Source organism: Monodon monoceros, unplaced genomic scaffold (genome assembly GCF_005190385.1).
Source record: "Monodon monoceros isolate NGI ecotype Baffin Bay Population unplaced genomic scaffold, NGI_Narwhal_1 Super_Scaffold_6, whole genome shotgun sequence".
Lineage (NCBI taxonomy): Eukaryota > Metazoa > Chordata > Mammalia > Artiodactyla > Monodontidae > Monodon > Monodon monoceros.
In genome coordinates, this window is record NW_021703783.1 from 4451043 (window position 1) to 4469537 (window position 18495).

General features: G+C 44.8%; 1 protein-coding gene and 1 non-coding gene across 2 annotated transcripts in view; one reads left to right on the forward strand and one right to left on the reverse strand.

Annotated features, from left to right (window-relative positions):
• Positions 1–2045: 2045 nt before the first annotated feature.
• The window catches only part of NDUFA9 (NADH:ubiquinone oxidoreductase subunit A9), a 30046-nt gene continuing 13596 nt past the window's right edge, over positions 2046–18495 (forward strand). The window contains exons 1-6 of the mRNA XM_029206157.1: positions 2046–2153; positions 7776–7946; positions 8293–8390; positions 11563–11654; positions 12859–13000; positions 16882–16984. Of these exons, the coding sequence (XP_029061990.1) occupies positions 2105–2153; positions 7776–7946; positions 8293–8390; positions 11563–11654; positions 12859–13000; positions 16882–16984 (655 nt within the window). The 5' untranslated portion in view covers positions 2046–2104. The remainder of the gene's footprint in view (positions 2154–7775; positions 7947–8292; positions 8391–11562; positions 11655–12858; positions 13001–16881; positions 16985–18495) is intronic.
• On the reverse strand, positions 12347–12453 carry LOC114886316. The gene has a single exon (XR_003791320.1). It is a non-coding gene; the product is annotated as a U6 spliceosomal RNA (small nuclear RNA).

Consider the following 18495-nt stretch of genomic DNA (forward strand, 5'->3'; position numbering starts at 1 on the left):
TTACTGGTTTACAAGCTTCCTTCAACAAGGTTATTTATCTACTGATAATCTTTTATATTGTTTCAGTTTCTTCATCTTTAAAATAAAGAAATTGAGTTTGCTGATCTCTTAAGATCCCCTCCAGCTCTAACATTCTGTGATTTTGATACTTGAGTGCGATGTGAACAGAACACACATACACTCATACAGCACTTTGCAGCTGACAAAGCGCCTTCACGTCCATGTCACTTGATCCTTCCGGTAGCATTCTGAGGAAACAGGACAAGTGTTCTCTTCCCTGTTAGACAGATGTAGAAGCTTACCCAGCTCACAACAGATACCTGGTAGACTAGAACTGGGCTCTAACATTCTGAGTTTTTGAGTTTTAAGTCGATGCTGTTTCAGCAATATCATGCCACCTTGAAAGTAGTATTGAGAACGTGAAGCACTGTTTGACTTGGAGATGAAACACAACTGGCAATATTACACAGGTGTTAGGATGCGGCCAATGATAATGGGATCTATCAATTTATCAGAATCAGGAAGGTATGTTTTTATTCATATTGACTCCAGAATCAAATATTAGCAAAATATAAGTGCTGAGTGAACACAGGATGAGACCAAGAAATATGATAGTGTAGCATTAGTAAAATTCTCTGATAAAATTTCTTCAAAAGTTTCTTTCCTCTTCCAATTCACTGTGGAAGATGACGTTTCAGTAAGCGGAGGGGGTGGGGTAGAGTGGGACCAACCAACCTTACAAGCCTAATTAACAGGCCACTTCTGCTCACTACATGTCTTTTGTCCATCCCAGCAACGCACATTCCTTTCTTCCTGAGAACACAAAGCACTGAAGAAATGACCGAGTCTAGAAAGATTCCCCCAAACGAGTCTGTTTTCTGATAAGCCCTAGGTAGATGTCTCACGACAGGTTGCTGATCGCTGTTCCTACTCAGGGAGCTTGAGAGGTTGCCCCGAAGAAAGAATTCAAAAATGCAAGTCTTTATCTTTCTGGAATTTCCATAAGCTCTGGATACTATTATACTTTCTAGAACAATGTAGACTCCCAACGGATCCACAGTTTAACAAAAAAATTGCAAACCTTTGCCCTAGAGAGAGCCATCTTGAGTTTCTTCCTAGAAAAATGTGCAGATGGCATACACGCCCACTAACTTTTACGTGACATTTCAGGAAGTTCGCAGACTTCCTGAAGCCCACTCCTTTTTCTTTGGCCACTCTATGCGGCCTGCAGGACCTTAGTTCCCAGAACAGTGTTAGAACGGGCACCCCCTGTGGGTGGCTGTGTTGGGTCCTTCCGTGGAAGCACGGAATCTTACCCAATGGACCACCAGGGAAGTCCCCTGAAGCCCACTCCTGGGTGGCAGTCCAAGTTAAGAATCCCTGGATTCATGTCAGGTGGTGAGATAAAGGCTTTGATAAATCAGAGTAATTAAAGGACAGGTGGAATGATAGAAGACGTCAGACAAGTCGTCTCCGAGGTCACCAACCCGCAAAGACTTGAGCTGGTGACACGCCAGGAAAAAGGAACAGCAAGAGCCAAGGCTCCGGACGGAACCTCCTCCGGTTCCATGACAGCATCCTTTCTCACTTCTATTTCTCATCCTCACTTCTTCTCTCTTAGTCCCCGCCCCCTCCAGTCCCCTGGGCCCGAGTTTTCTCCTTGAAGAGCGTCCCGAGCGCAGGGGCCACGCCTCCTCCTTCCCCGCCTCACCGGGGCCGCCCCATTTGACACTTTCAGGGCACGAGGAACTGAGAGTCGGGAGAGCTGCGGTGCTGCCATTTTGCCCTTGAGTCAGTCCTCGGTCCACCGTGAACTTCAGGTTCCTCGACAATACAAGATTATCTTTACGGTGCACTCTAGACCGGGGATTCCGACCCTAAGACTGCTTTCTTTCTACATCCCCTCCTCCCCGTCTCCCTCGCGTCCCCCCAGCCCCTCCACCTCTCTCCCCATCACTCTTCCGGGCCACTCTTCACCCTAGCCTCGGACCCGCCCCTTCCGTTCCCGGTTAGCGCCTGCGCAGACAGCCGGGAAAGATGCCTTTTGACCCAGCTTAGTAGCCGTAGGCGGCCGAGCGCCGGCGGCGGGGCATTGTGGGAGAAGATGGCAGCCGCCGTTCACCCCCGAGTTGTCAGGGCCTTGCCAATGTCACGTAAGTGTCACCGGGAACGGCGGCCCCGGATCGGGAGTCCAAGATGCGGATCTAAAGTTTTGGGAGTGGCACCGTGGTGCAGCGGTCACGCTGAGTCCCTGGGCACTCTGGTTTTTCTAGGTCCGGAGCTGCCTCTGTCCAGTTCCTCCTTTTTCTCCCCTTCCCCGGCTCACGTATTAAATTGTGCACCTGGGAAGGGGTCTTCGCTGGGTGAACGTGAGCAACGGGAAGGGGAGAGGAAAAAGGGGGACATGTGAAAGACCGAGAAAGTACTGATAGGGTTGTAAGCGTTTGGGGTTATAAGAAATATTGGGGGGAAGGCGGGGGAGGAATCTGAAAATGATGGGGGGATAAAAGGATAGTGGAGAAAAAGTTCTTCATGGATTTACTTTATGACTTTGCGCAAACTCTTAACCGGTCTCAACTTCAGATTCTGCGCATCACAGTGGAAATGATCATACGACAACGTCAGGGAGTTTCCGAGAAGATTCAGTGAAGTAGTATTTATAAAAGCACTTTCTAAATCAAAACCATTCCTACAAATGTGGAGGCGTTGAGGCCTCGGGGAGCGAGGGATGCTCAGGAGAGAGAAGAATCAGGACATTGGTGGAAAAAAAGGAAGAAGAATAAAAGAATATCTTAGGATTTGTCTAAGTGTAGTTTATTTTCCCTTCTATTCTGATCGGATCTGCTGTGGTCCTCAAGTTGAAAACACGCATTTGCTCTTCCACTCACTAAGAGAGGCTAGAAAAGCAAGGAAATTGGGAATACAGTTACACTTCCTCATCATTATTTCACCCTCCTCTCCTTCACAAACATGCCCTGCATCAACCTCCAGAAATTGCATTTTTCCATAGTGTATTTTAGTTATTACAGAATATCATTTGCTCTTAAAATTAGGTGCATGTCAGAATCATTCTTAGAGCTTTATAAAAAATAGAAATGGAGGGCTTCCCTGGTGGCGCAGTGGTTGAGAGTCCGCCTGCCGATGCAGGGGACGCGGGTTCGTGCCCCGGTCCGGGAAGATCCCACATGCCGCGGAGTGGCTGGGCCCGTGAGCCATGGCCGCTGAGCCTGCGCGTCCGGAGCCTGTGCGCCGCAGCGGGAGAGGCCACAGTAGTGAGAGACCCGAGTACTGCAAAAAAAAAAAAAAAAAAAAAAAGAAATGGAGACTCATTGAAGAGCTATTGAATCAGAATTCTTGAGACTGGCTCCTTGTACCTTAAATTTTAAAAAGCTCCACAGGTACTTCTAATGTTCAGCCAGAGGTGAGAGTCAGGAGTATTTGGAGGATTCTTTTCCATCTTGGGTAGAGCTCCTCCACGCCTCTGGGCAGGTGGTTGGTGCACATCACTTATAATGGATGGTTTCGTAGCGCTCACTTCTTTGCAAAGAAATTTGCTGGTTCTTGTTAAACTGTTACACTGGTGCCACATAGTGTAGGTTGTGAATGGTAATAACGACAATTTATTGAGTTCCTGCTGTCGGCTAACCACAGTTCTAGACATTTTCATAAAATTTTTTCCTTTAACATTTTTTTTTTTAACTTGACACTGTAGCTTGTGCTCTTTATCACTCTGCTTTACACTCTCTGGTAAAGTAAGCTTTTGAGTAAACTCGGGAGAGGCAAGTCTAGTGTGTAACATAATCAAAACACTACAGAACTGTATAAAACATATATAGTGAAATGTGGCGAGACTATTAAGTACCACAGGAAATCAGAAAAGGGAAAAAGTAGATCATCTGAAGTAGGGAGGGAAGATTGAAAGGGCAGTGGAGAATTGCAGCGCTTCCATTGATTTTAAAAAAATTTTTTTTAGGGTTGTTATGATCTGGAAAGTCAGAGGGGTTGGACATTTTCCTGGCACTAGCAAGGACAAGGGGGTGAGAATGGAGGCAGTGAGATGACTACCTGAAGATCTGGAATAGTAGGAAAGGAGGTTGAATATGTTAGATGGGGTCAAATAATGGAGGCCTTTGAAAGCCAAACAGAGTTTAGACCAGTGGTTTTCCAAGTGGATTTTGCAAGAGGAACCAATGGTATATAAAAATACAGTATTAGAACTTAAAGAAAAAAGTTTTCTGTAGTAGTAACAATAGCTAACACATGGTTCAAACTATATAGCAGACACTGTTCTAAGGGCTTTCATGTGTGTTGCAAAATGTGTATAACATATTGGTACTACATAGAACGTGCATGTAATTTACAAATAAATACTTAAAAAAAAACCCTTACGCGGTGTGGAAGCAAATATGTTTGGAGGCTATTGGTTTAGATACTAACAGTAGGAAACCAAAGTAGGTTTAATGAATAAAGGATATTATTTTCCTAATGGTGTTCCTAATAAATGGAAGAAAATGGAGAGGCTGGAGCCAAAGAGGGTAATAACATATTTATTGAGAACCTACAGTGTGCAAGGCACCGTGACGTACTTACCCATTTATTATTATTATTTTTAAAAATTTATTTATTTATGGCTGTGTTGGGTCTTTGTTGCTGTGCGCAGGCTTTCTCTAGTTGTGGTGAGCAGAGGCTACTCTTCGTTGTGGTGCGCGGGCTTCTCATTGTGGTGGCTTCTCTTGTTGTGGAGCACGGGCTCTAGGCGCGCAGGCTTCAGTAGTTGTGGCACGTGGGCTCAGTAGTTGTGGCTCACGGGCTGTAGAGCTCAGGCTCAGTAGTTGTGGTGCGCGGGCTTAGTTCCTCCGCGTCATGTGGGATCTTCCTGGACCAGGGCTCGAACCCATGTCCCCTGCATTGGCAGGCGGATTCTTAAACACTGAGCCACCAGGGAAGCCCTTACCCATTTATTATTAATTTTCATATCAGCCCTCTAAAATGTAACTTTCATGAGGCCAGGGACTTTGTCTTTTTTACTATGTTAGTCACAGTTTCTAGAATAATGCTTGGCTGGTAATTGTTGAAAAAACAAATAACCATGTGAGGTTAGCGTAACATTACTTTCTGAGGAATTTCAAAGTAATAGTAAAATACTCCTGGAATTCTTAATGTGTGCTGGGTAATGTGCTAAATGCTTTACACACATTTACTCCAATCCTCATAACAGTCCTTGCAGATGTTCATACCTAGACTCCAGTAATTCTTCTCATTTTATTTGCTCTGTCCTTTATCCTGTGCCCTAACTTCCTTACTCATCATTCTAATCATTCCCTTTCATACATTCTCAACTCCCCAGCCCTTATCCCTTTGACATAAAAAAATCAATGTTGATTAAACCAAGCTTTCCACATATGCTTTCCACATATTTCCTGCCTGCCCCTGAGCGGCTGAGAGCTAAGCTAAGGAAAACTCCAAACGAATTGAGTGTCCTTATTTTAAATCCATGAATGCAAATCTCAAATGGATTTTCAGCACATTTTTTCTAGGAAATTTGCTTTCCCTTTCTCCATATGACTAGTTAACACTGCCAGTCTCCTAAAACTTTTAACACGTGCTTCTGTCTTATTCTTAGCTTTACAGAGAATGGAAAGGAATCAGATGGGAACAATCTTTTTCCCACCATGAAAATCTAATAGCTGAGCTGGGATAATTCTCTGCTTTCCCCCCTCTTACAGTGTATGAGCTTCTCCTGGTCTGATGGAAGGCCAGTTCCCTCATTTGGCCTTTGATCCCATCCTCCCTTCCCTCTTCCTCCCCTCTCCTGAGTCATTAACATTTCCCCTCTACTGGGTCGTTCCCATCAACATCTAAATATGTTATAATATTTCATATTAAAAGAACCCTTCCTTGTCTTCCTGTTCCTCTAGTCCCATTTTTCTTTGTCCCTTTACATCGTATCCCCAGAGAAGAATTTTCTATACTCCTCTTAGGACCTCCCTGCTGCACTCTCCTAATCCAATCAAATTGCTCTTGTTCAGGCCATTTACAGCCAACATTTTCTAGATCCTAGGGTCCTCTGCCCTCCTCTTACTTCACTTTTCAGCAGCATTCGATAGAGTTGACTATTCTCTCCATCAATCACTTTCTTCTTTTGGCTTCTGGACACCATTTTCTTTTGTTTTTTTCTCTCACCTCACTGGGCCACTTTTCAGTTTCCTTTGCAGGCTCTTTGGGTTAGTCATGTAACCCCTCTGAGCCTTGGTTTCCTCATCTGTAAAGTGGCAATAAAGATAGTGTGAAATAAAATAATATCTATTAAGCGCTAAGAACGATGCCAGGTGCCTTTGTAAGTTTAGCTGTTATTTATACATTATTATTTTGTTACTATTATGTGTCTGATCTGCATTGTTTGTTTCTAGTCTCTGTGGTTGCAGTAACTATTCGGCAAGCTAGGCTTTTTCTCCAATTCCATACTTTCAGATGGGAAAATCAGTGGTTTCTGGGCACAGCGCCACTGGAAAGTCAGCTTTAGAAAGCAGAACAGACTTATTGATACTTTCTTAGTTACTTACTTGTCTACTTTTGATGATTTTCATTAGTTTTTTATTAAGTCTGAAGTGTATTTTTATTTTTTTTAACTAATTACTTTATTTTTGGCTCTGTTGGGTCTTTGTTGCTGCACGTGAGCTTTTCTCTGGTTGCAGTGAGTGGGGGCTACTATTTGTTGCGGTGCACTGGCTTCTCATTGCGGTGGCTTCTCTTGTTGCGGAGCACAGGCTCTAGGCCTGCGGGCTTCGGTAGTTGTGGTGCGCAGCCTCAGTAGTTGTGGCTCGCGGGGTTAGTTGCTCCACGGCATGTGGGATCTTCCCAGACCAGGGCTCGAACCTGTGTCCCCTGCATTGGCAGGCAGATTCTTAACCTCTGCACTCCCAGGGAAGCCCCTGAACCGTACTCTTTTAAAAAAAATAATCTCTGGGCTTCCCTGGTGACGCAGTAGTTGAGAGTCTGCCTGCCGATGTAGGGGACATGGGTTCGTGCCCCGGTCCGGGAAGATCGCACATGCCGTGGAGCGGCTGGGCCCATGAGCCATGGCCGCTGAGCCTGCGCGTCCGGAGCCTGTGCTCCGCAACAGGAGAGGCCACAACAGTGAGAGGCCCGCATACCGCAAAAAAAAAAAAATAAATAATAATAATCTCTTACCTCTACCTCCAACCCATATCATCAACTCTGTTTTTCATTCATCATCAGTTTTACAGTCTGTTCCAGGTATGTCTTTTGCTGTTCCCTGCGCTGGGCTTATTCATTCCCACCCCTACGTTGTTAGATGTGTTACGTGTTTCACATGGAAATCTATCTTTTCTGTTACTACTCTTTCAAATCTTTCTCAAAACACTTTATTCAGGAGTCCTTCCTCATGAGTCTCTAACTTGTGGCACCTTTACTTTGCATTCTCTCTGCTCCTTTCATGTAGAGATTTATACTCTCTTAATTTGTAACTTTATTATTATCTTTCTTAACGTGATTTATCTTTTTAGGTAAATTATATCCTATAGGGCAGGGAGTTTGCTTTCTAACTTTTATACATTTCCTTATGTCCTATGGATTTTTTTGCTGCAATAATTTGTGTTTATTATTGCTGTTGTTACGTAAATTATAAAAGTTAAATTTAAACTGTAACCTAAGTAAATGAAAATACTGATAGCAAAATAATGTCGCATTTCTAGGAAAAGAAGCTGTTTGAATTCATGGTCAATTTTTATGTATATTCTGGGGTTCTCTTTAAGGTTATTCTGTTACTACAATAGCCACATCTGTGTTTCATGGCCCACCCCAGCGCCAGCTTCATCATGCACTCATACCTCATGGGAAAGGTGGGCGTTCCTCAGTCAGTGGGATTGTGGCCACTGTGTTTGGAGCAACAGGATTCCTGGGCCGCTATGTTGTCAACCACCTTGGTAAAGTACCTTGTGTTCAACGTACTCCAAAGCCATTTATTACAGTTGCCTGATGAGAACTGTTTCTTTTCATTGTAACGGTGTTTTGAATTACTCCTATCTTGGATTTATGTAATTTTGGTCTGCTGTATGTTATGAACAGGCCCAGACTTCCTATATCGGACGTTAATACAGGAAAGGGGGCTCTGAAAAGTTATGACATCTCTAGCATGGCAAAATATGTTTCTTACTAAAAATAGAATCAATTCACCTATCATACTAGAATTTAAATGTCACAAAATCACTGTTGTATAATGTAGCCATATTATGGTAACGTTGACCCTTGTTCCAATCCATTCTTTTTTAGGTCGCATGGGGTCACAAGTGATCGTCCCCTACCGGTGTGAGCCATATGATACCATGCACCTTCGCCCAATGGGTGACCTGGGCCAGATTATCTTTCTGGTAAGAGCCCCTGTTACTGATTATTGGAGTTGATAAATGTAAATTACTAAGGTCATTTTTAGCATAGAGAGGCAGTATAATAAAGCAGCAACTTCATCCCAGAGTGGACCAAGGGCATCCTCCATTCACAGGCCATTCTTGTAAACCCTAGTCCAGCAGTTAGCAAACATTTTCTCTAAAGGGCCAGATAGGAAATATTTTAGGCTTTGCAGGTCATAGGCTCTTTGTCATGTTTACTCAGCTCTGCCCTTGTAGCCTAAAAGCAGCTACAGGTAATATGTAAACAAATGGCTGTGTTCCGATCAAACTTTGTTTACAAAGCTAGATTGCAGGCTAGATTTGCCTGTGGGCCATAGTTTGCCAACCTCTGCTCTAAACCTATGCTGGCCAGTAGCCATCAGCCACGTGTGGCTCTTGAGCCCTTGAAATGTGGCTGGTGTGGATTGAGGTGCGCTGTAAGTGTGAATTACACATCAGATTTCAAAGACTTGGTTCGAAGAAGATAATATTCAATATATTGTTAATAATTTTTTACATTTATTACATATTGAAATAGTATTTTGGATAAATTGGGTCAAATAAAATATTATTAAAATGAATTTCACCTGTTTCTTTTTATTCTTTTAAAAGTGGCTAAGAGAAAATTTAGAATTACATATGTGCCGCGTGTTATATTTCTCTTGGGCGGTGCTTCGATAGAGAAAATCACAAGTAGGGTGTTTTATAACTTGGTTGGCTGGGATAGACTTGACTTCCAACACTTCTTCCTGAGCATTCACTGTCGTTATTCTTCAACCTGCAGGTTCTTCCTTTAGGCCAATAGTTAGTTGCCAGCAGGGTAGGGGGAATTGTGTGGGGAGAACCTTCAAGGGAGTGATGAGAAATGTGTGGGCCCTTTTGGCTGTCCCAGTGACCGGAGACGATACTGGTTTATTAGGCAGGGGCCAGGGATGCAGAGTACCCTACAGTGCACAGGTCCTTTCCACAGAGAATGATGCTGTCCCAGTGCCTGCAGTTTCCTGTGGAGAAACACTCCGGGCCTGGGGGCTTGGGTCAGCTGTTCTTGTAGCTAACTTTTCTTACTTTCATCATCCTGCCTGGGCCTGAGCACTTCCACTGACACACTTTCCTCTTTTAAAAAATGTTTGTTAAACATCCTTAGTATCTATTTTATTCACACAGATTATTTGTGACCTCATTAAATTTTGACTTATTTTTAATGGCATTTTCATTTATTCTTTACTGAAGGTTCACAAGCTAACTATAATATTTATATTGGAAATTTCTTATTTCTAAAGTGTTTTTCTTTTCCACAGTCTTTTTCTCAAATATCTGCCTGGTATTACAGTTAGAGGAGCTTAGCCTTTTCCTAGTTCTCTGTGACTGAAGCTTATCAGTCATCTTGTCAGTCCTCAAAATTGAGGTATTTCACAAGTGATGGATGAAAACTTTTACCGGCTTGCAAATGTGGAGTCATTGGAATTAAGCTGAATGACATGTATTCCATGCTTTCCATGGGTGTTTATTGTGTCTGCTCCGTTCCTGGCGTTGAGCTAAGCTCTGAGTGTGTCTTGTTGAACAAGACCACAGGGAACTCAGTCTTAACAGGGCGTACAGACACAAAGTGCATAACTTTGAATACGGTCATGTTTATGAAAGCGGAAGCCCAGGAAAGTTGTAACAGGGGGGACGCCTCACTATATTGTTGTTTATTTTTGAGAAGGATGGACCACATGGGGTGTGGGGTGCCGATCTCCCCACTTTAGTCTCTGTTGGAAACTGCTGTCTGAACAGCCGTTTGGTTCACCAGCCTGATCGTGCCCCTGGGCCTTTATTCCTGGGAATTTGGTTTCCTTTTGACTGCTCCTCTCCGGGCATCACTCTTGGGCCATTGACGCAGTTATGCCGCAAGCTCTTCCCCTCTGAGTCTTCTTGGGTTCACCCTTTCCCGCCTGTGTCATCTTCTCTGAAAAGGCCGTGTTAAGCTCATTATGTGTAGAGCGCTTTTTTGGTTGAGTGTGTTGCTCGCTGTGCTGCAGATTTTCTGTATATTTCACTTACTCGTCATAGCAACCCCGTGGGGTAGGTCGTATTTTCAAGTTTTGCATGGAGTCTGGAGAGAGCATTTGTACACTGATAGTAAATGGCACAGTGGAATTTGCGTTCTGTCTCTTGTACTGCATCCTCCACAGTCAGTTGTAACCAGTGCTGCCTGGCGAGGGCTTCATCTTTTTGCTCTTGAATCTGATTCCCGTAGCCCTCTCTCTCTTTTCTAAATTGCACAGGCATTCTATTGCTCGCTGTCTCTCCTTCTTCCCCCAGCCCCCCGCTTCTCTTCCGTTCTCCCCTCTTTTCTCACTCTCCCTCCCACCTCCCTCACTCACAGATACAACTAAGAAATCCATACTACTTATTATCTTCCTTCAAAATGCTTTCAAATTTTATTTTCATTTTAACATAGGAAATGCTCTGCCTTTGTCCGGGGGTCTTTAGTCCCTTGTCACTGTTTTGGACAAGACACATTGATCTGACTTAAGTCCTAAACGCCTGCTCACAAATGCAGGTCTCCACCGAAGCCTGCCATCAGCTCACCCTGAACTGATAGGCAGGTCACTTCTCTCTGAGTGCTGTTTTCATGTCTTTAAAGCAAAAATGACCAGATCTGGGATTATAAAGAGTAAAGAGTTAAAAAGAAATAAGAAAATAGTCATGAGTATTCCCAGTTTAACGTTAACCTTTGAGAGACACCCCTCCTATCTTCTAACTAGTTGGTGCTAACAAGGGAAAGTCAGTTTACCTCCCAAATGATCCTCGGTTCTTTGGCTGTATTTCATTCAGGAAGGGAGACTTCATTGCTAGATTCCTTTACAGGCTTCTGCGGGGCAGTTGGGAGGACAAAAATTGCTCTGCCCCGTGAAAATGAATAGTGTCTTTTCTAGTTCTGTCACCTGCTATTACCTGAATAAAATGTGCTTTGACCTCTTTGTTTCCAGAAGAGCCAGAGAATCAGCAGCGTTTCTGTTGTAGTCAGTGGAGCCGGTGTGAAAGGGCACCGTCTCGCGACGACAACAGAGGGCCCATTGTGAATCTTGCTGATGGGGGGAGCTACAGACGTGTTTTGTGCCAGGGCGCACCCCTGATGTTTTCATGTGACTGGCTCCTGCTGTTATAGGAATGGAACGGGAGAGACAAGGACTCGATCCGAAGAGCTGTGGAGCACAGCAACGTGGTCATCAATCTCGTTGGGCGAGAATGGGAAACCAAGTAAGTCTTTGACCCTCGTTTCTCCTTTGCAAAGCTGGCTTAAGGTTCAGTAGACGTTTGTTGGGCACGTAACATGCCAGGGATTGTAGTTGTGACATTTTTCATTAGTTCATCAATGAGTATTGACTGAACAACCTTTCCACAGCCAGTGACCACCCTCCCCACCTAACCCCTATCCTCCCCCAGCCGGGGATTCAGTTGGTGGTAAGTCTAGTATAGGAAGCAATAAAAAGCCACTGCGGGTTGTGCCAGTGTGGTGGGTGTCATCACCAGCTGGGGTGGGGTTAGGAAGGAGGGTTTTCCTGTCCCACTGACCGGCAAGCTGAACACTGGGTTTTCTCGCTTGAACAGTGTTCTCGATCTGTTCTCCACGTTGTTAATCAAAGATGGCATGAGTACCAGTTTGAACAGTTCTTTTTAGCCCTTGTGTGGGTCGTTTATCAACAAATAATGTTTGAATCCTGCGGTTCCGCAGCACTCTGTTCACGCCTCTTTCTTCACATTTATGAAAGTTTGACTTAGACTCATTTAGATACGTCTGCCTCATCACATATTTTTAAGTTCTTTGATGACTTGGAGGGTCTTATTCAACTTTACAGCCCCCGTGATGACGAACAGTGCTTTGTACAGGGCAGGCACTTCGTTCGTGTTGTTGGATCTAATTGGTGACTGATGCATTTTTTTTTTTTTTTTTTAACATGGAACGCTCCATGCATTTGCGTGTCATCCTTGCCCAGGGGCCATGCTAATCTTCTCTGTATCGTTCCAATTTTAGTATATGTGCTGCCAAAGCAAGCACTGATGTATTTTTTTAGTTTCCTTTTTTTCCCCTGAGGAAAGCAAAGGCCTGGGGGTGAGCAGTGATTTCCCCTCCAGAACCCAGCACTTCTCCCCTCCCCGCCCAGTCAGTGCAGCCAGATGTTTTTAAAGGGCCTCAGCCTTGGGATTCCTTGAGGACAGAGAATAGTATGTATGCTGATTTATGACTTACAGTAAGCCTTACATTATGTATGGTAATGGCAGTGAGGAGGCCTGTAAAATTTTTTTAAAATATTAGTTTTGACTTCGGGTGAAATCGTTGCTACTTAAAAGTATAACTACTGATATTATGAATTCCAGCAATAGTATGAAAACCGGCTTATCACAGTATGCTTTGGAGTCCTGAGTCAGGTGTTCTTAACCGATCCCTATTTTTTCCTGCTAGAAACTTTGGTTTTGAGGATGTTTTTGTAAAGATTCCCCAAGCAATCGCTCAAGTGTCCAAGGAAGCTGGAGTTGAAAATTTTATTCACGTTTCACATCTGAATGCCGATATTAAAAGCTCTTCTAAATATCTGAGAAATAAGGTAAGTAACAAGTTGATTTGGGAAGTGGTTCACAGAGCTTGAGTTTCTTAGCCCGTTGGAAACGTGAGTTTAAGTGAGAACGGTTTCTCACTGACGTATCCAGAATCAAGGGGGATTTCTAATTCTCCATATCCAGAATGTGATGGTTGTGTGGCTGAGTTGCAGCTGAGTGCCTTCTGTTTGCAGGGAGCTGTGCTAAGCGGCCTCAAAGATGGGTCGATCATACTATTACCCACCCTCCAGGGTGTAAAGTTTCTTGGCACATCATAGAATTACAGAGTAAACACAAAAGGTAGAGTATGCTTCCTGCATAAGAGTCGTACCTGTGTCAGCCACCAAAGCTAAAGGACCATCCTTCTTTCTCTGACCCCTTGCATAGTCATGGTCTTATGCCATGCTTGGAGGGGTAATGTGAAGGCTGGGGGTGACAGGATAAGTATTTGCCAGGGAAAATGGCTGTTCACATTGTAGTCAGGCTTCTTGGACTCCCAGAAACCCCACTGTGGTCCAGATTGTGCCTAGGGATTGAGCAGCCTGGTTTGGAGTCGGTCTGTAACCTGAAATGTTTTATCATCAGGGACTCAGTAGGGATTGTGGTGCCCAGGAATGCCTTCAGCAGTTGGTTCCTGCCGCAAGGAGCCTGCTTTGGGTCAGATTGATAAGGACCGCAGAGTTCCTTGACACTGGCTCCAGCTTTTGGTTCCACTGCATTCTTTAATTGACCAAATTATTTATTAAGCACCTACTATGTGCTCCATGTTGTAGTAGGCACTGGGGATACAGGGTAAATAAAACACACATGGTCTTAGCCCACATCTAGTTTCTAGTCCATTGAGGAAAATAATTCCAGATGCACTAGGTGTTGCAAAGTAGCCTGGGGAATCTTTACAAAAACAACCTCAAAATCAAAGTTTCTGGAAGGAAAAAATAGGAATTGGTTAAGAACACCTGACTCGGGATTTCAAAGCGTTCTGTGATAAGCTGGTTTTCATACTATTGCTGGAATTCATAATATCAATAGTTACACTTTTAGGTAGCAATGATTTAACCTGAAGTCAAAGTTAATACTTTTTAAAAATTTTACAGGCCTGCTCACCGTCGTTACCGCACTCAACGTAAGGCCTACTATAAGTCATACATCAGCGTACACACTATTCTCTGTATGAGAGCAAGAGAGAGGGAGCGAGAGGGTGAAGCCCGTGCCTGCCTCTGCCCTAGCATTCAGAGGATCACCCGCATTCGCGATTGTTTGGAGGGGGCGGAGGTGGGGTAGTCAGTGGTGAGGGTGAGGGAGGGGTCGGCGGTGCCCAGCCCGCAGGCTTAAACCCCTGCGTGGATGGTGCTCCTGTTGAACAAAATGAGGAACCCTTGAGAGGGACCAGGTGCTGGGGGTGGGGTTCTCAGCCTTAGTGGCCCATTAGAATCATGGAGGGGACTGAAAAATCCTGATGCCCAGGGCACCCAGACCAACGGAAATAGCAGCTCTGGGGGTAGAACTCGGACATCAGTATTTACACCTCCCCCTGTGTAATCCCAATGTGTAGCACAAATTGAGAGGTATTTGTGGAGAATGGAAGAGGATGATCCAGTTTTGGACTCAGGTTGCATCTCAAGTGCATGTCAGTCACCCAGGTCCCAGTGGAGAATGGGGTTTAAGATCCTGGAGCTCCGAAGAAAGAGCGTGGTTGGGGATACGAACTTGGGAGTCCCCACTGTTTGTTGTTAATTGAAGCAACACGAGGGGACCAGGTGGCCTCATGGGGATGAATCGAGAGCAGAGAGCTCTGGACAGCGCCCAGAGGAGCACTGACGGGGGGTGTGGGGGACGAGGAGAAGGGTGCTCCTGCAAAAAGCAAACAAGAGGACTGAGCAGGGCGGACGGAGAGGCAGGAGGGACGCCAGGAGAGTCTGAGGTTACAGAAGCGGGGGGAAGATGAAGAGGTGAGTCAGAGCTGCAGGGTCGGCCGGGGTCTACAGCGCAGGTCCTCGGTGGGCTTATCAAGAGCAGTTTGAGCAGGTGTCGGGTCAGCAGTGAGTGAAGAGCAGGCGGGGCGGAGGCAGCAGGGACAGTAAGACAGCATCGTTCTCAGGGGTTTACTAAGAGGAAGGAGGGGGCAGGAGGCTGGAGGGGCATGTGGAGTTGGAATTTCTTTTTTCTTTTAAGGTAGACGATCTTGACATTGTTGAAATGCTGGTGGGAAGGTGCGGGTAAGGGGAGCCTGACTGCAGATGTGTGGGCTGGAGTAATGGGCAGGTTTCTGAGAAAGTGACAGGAGGTGAGTTCCTCCACTCTGGTCAGGAAGGAGGAGAGAATGTTGCTTCGTGCCCCTGGCTTTGTAGATTCAGCACTGGGAACACCAGGTGGTTTTTCTCTGCTGCTGTACTTTCTCCTTGAATTAGAAGATGAAGTCATTTACTGGAAGGAAGAGGGGAAAGTAAGGGAGAAACTTGAATAGAACAGAAAAGGTTTGAAATTTGTCAACTGGAAATGTAAACTAATTAGAAGGAAACCCTATTTCTGGGAAATGTTACGAGCCCGGTTAAAACTGGGGACAGGAATTTATGTGTTACCAATTGATGATTTGTACTTGTTTATTTTCCTGTAGCTCTGAAGGCAGCAGGAGTGCATGGCTTAAAGAAGGAGGCTAGTGGGGTTCTTCCAGGATTGGGATTTTTGCCTGGTGGGTGGAGTAAAGGACAAGGGGACAGGTAGTCTACAGTATCGCTAAGAGAGTGATGGACAAGTTGGGCCATGGAATCTAATCTGGGGCAAGGGACGTTCGGAGGGATTGGTGTGGAGGAGGGCAGACCCAGTGGAATGGGGTCCCCGAGAAGTTGAAGGAACACATCTCAGGAGCAGAGGAGCAGAGAACAAGCAGGCTGGCAGCCCAGGAGCTGGTCATCTGAAAGCGGCACGTCTTCATGTAGGGCTCAGAGGAGGGGCATTTGGGTTGTTCTGGTCTGAGGCCTCCAAGTGGAGAGTGGCTGAAGTGGGGTGAAGACGAGGTCCCTGGAGTTGAGAAGCTCAAGAAACGGAGGTCCAAGGCCACCGGGGCTCTGATGTCACCCCCAGCGGGTGCGGGTAGGCAGGATGGCTGAACCAGGTGCTGGTATCTGCACCTTGTCTAGGAAGTGAGTCTACTCTGATTTTCCTTCTTTCTTCTTCCGCACAGACTTCCTTAGAATAAATATGGGAAGAAACCCAGCAAGAGCTATAAGAGGTGGAGCGTTTTTATGTGTTAGTATTTTAAAAAAAATTTTTGCGTAGACTTGTCTCCTCCTTGCCATGAGGAATGTATTCCAAATCCCCCAGTGGATGCCTGACACCGAAGATGGTACCGAACCCCATATATACTTTGCTTTTTCCTATATGCACATACCTGTGATAAAGTTTCGTGTATGAATTAGGTACAGTAAGAGATTAACAACAATAACTACTGATAAACAGTTATAACAATAGACTATAATAAAAATTTCATGGATGTTTATGAATGTTTCATGAATGGCCCCCCGTTCTCTCACTCAATACCTGCGGACTGTACTCCCCCTTCTTCTTGTGACGATATGAGATTCACGTGCCAGCAGGCCTGAGCAGGATGACTTGAGATTTCATCACGCCGCTCAGAACAGCACACGAATTATTTCTGGAATTTTCTGTTTAATATTTTTGGACCGCAGTTGACCGCGGGTAACTGAAATTGTGGAAAGCGAAACTGAATCTAAGGGCGGGGTCGGGGGGGACTGTCGCTGAGTGTTATGAATGACATGATTCCCTTAACCGGGAGGAAATACGACCTTGAAATATGCGTAGCGTCCCCATAGTGGAAGGAGTGGGAGCTTCGTTAACTCACCGCAGAACTCTGTTGTGTTTGGTTGTTAAGGCTGCTGGAGAGAAAGAAGTGAGAGACACGTTTCCAGAAGCTACCATCATAAAGCCATCGGACATCTTTGGAAGAGAGGATAGATTCCTCAATTATTTTGCAAGTAGGTCTTCTTCCTTAATAGTAGGAGGGGGAATGCTGGTTAACCAGGTTGAAGTTAATCACAAGCAAACTATGTTCTCTGACTGGAAGATGGAGGTTGAATTTTTTTCTCCTCGAGTTGCCTTTTTCTCCCCAAAGGTTCTCTTTTTCCAGTCAGCATGGTCCCTCTCGTGATCTTTGTCACTCTGTATCACAAGAAGCAGCTTAGATGCCTGGAGGGAGCATGGACTTGGGAGTTCGAGAACTGACTATGAATTGGGTCCTGGGACTAACCAGCTCTGGGGCTCTGGCAGGTCTTTGACTATAGCAGCTTCTTCATCTGTTAAGATGAACATGATGACGTCCACCGGAGGACCAGTGTGCTGGTTAGTGGAGTAGCTAGCTCATGTTACAGCACCTGGCATGGGGTCAGTGCCTCATTTATACTTGGCCTACGAAGCCCCGGTTTTCTTAGTGCTGCCTCACTTTCAGTCTGTTTTCCAAGTCACTTAGGTGTTGGTTTTGAAAGACAAAGAGGTAGCATCCTACTTTGTCAGACACATGTGATAGGTCATAAGAGTGGGGTCCTAACCCGCAGGATTAGTGGCCTTAGGAAAAGAGGAAGAGAGAGATCATTCTCTCCCTCCCTGTGTGCCCTGAGGAAAAGCCATGTGAGAACGTAGCCGGCTGCCTGTAAGCCAGGAAGAGAGCTCTCACCAGGAACCAGATCAGCCGATACCTTGATCTTGGACTTTCCTGCGTCCAGAGCTATGAGAAAATAAATTTCTCTTGTTTAAATAAGCCACTCAGTCTGTGGTATTTTATTGTGGCAGTCCGAGCAGACCACACAGTCTTAACCATTTCTAAGTGTACAGTTCAGTACCGTTATGTGTATTCACGTTGTACTGCAAACAATCTCCGGAACTCTTTTCATCATGCAAAACTGAAGCTCTGTATCCATCAGACAACTTCCCATTCCCCCCTCCCCCCAGCCCCTGGCAACACCATTCTACTTTCTGTCTATGAATTTGACTACTCCAGGTAATTCATATAAGTGGAATCAGACAGTGTTTGTCTTTTTTGTGACTAGCTTATTTCACTTAGTATAATGTCTTCAAGGTCCATCCATGTTGTAGCATGTGACAGGATTTCCTTCCTTTTAAGCTGAATAATAATCCATTGTATGTATAGACCACATTTTGTTTATCCATTCGTCTGTCAGTGGACACTTGGGTTGCTTCCACCTTTGCATTATTTTATCTGAATAATGCCGCTATGAACATGGGTGTACAAATATCTCTTTGAGACCCTACTTTCAGTTCTCTGGGATATATATCCAGAAGTGAAAATGCTGGAGCATATCGTTCTGTTTTTAATTTTTGGAACTACCATGTGTTTTTCCTTAATGTCTGTACCATTTTACATTTCCACCAACAGTGCACAAGGTTCCAATTTTTCCATATCCCCGTCAACACTTGTTATTTTCTGTTTCTTGATAGTATCCATCCTAATGGGTATGAGGTAATATCTGAT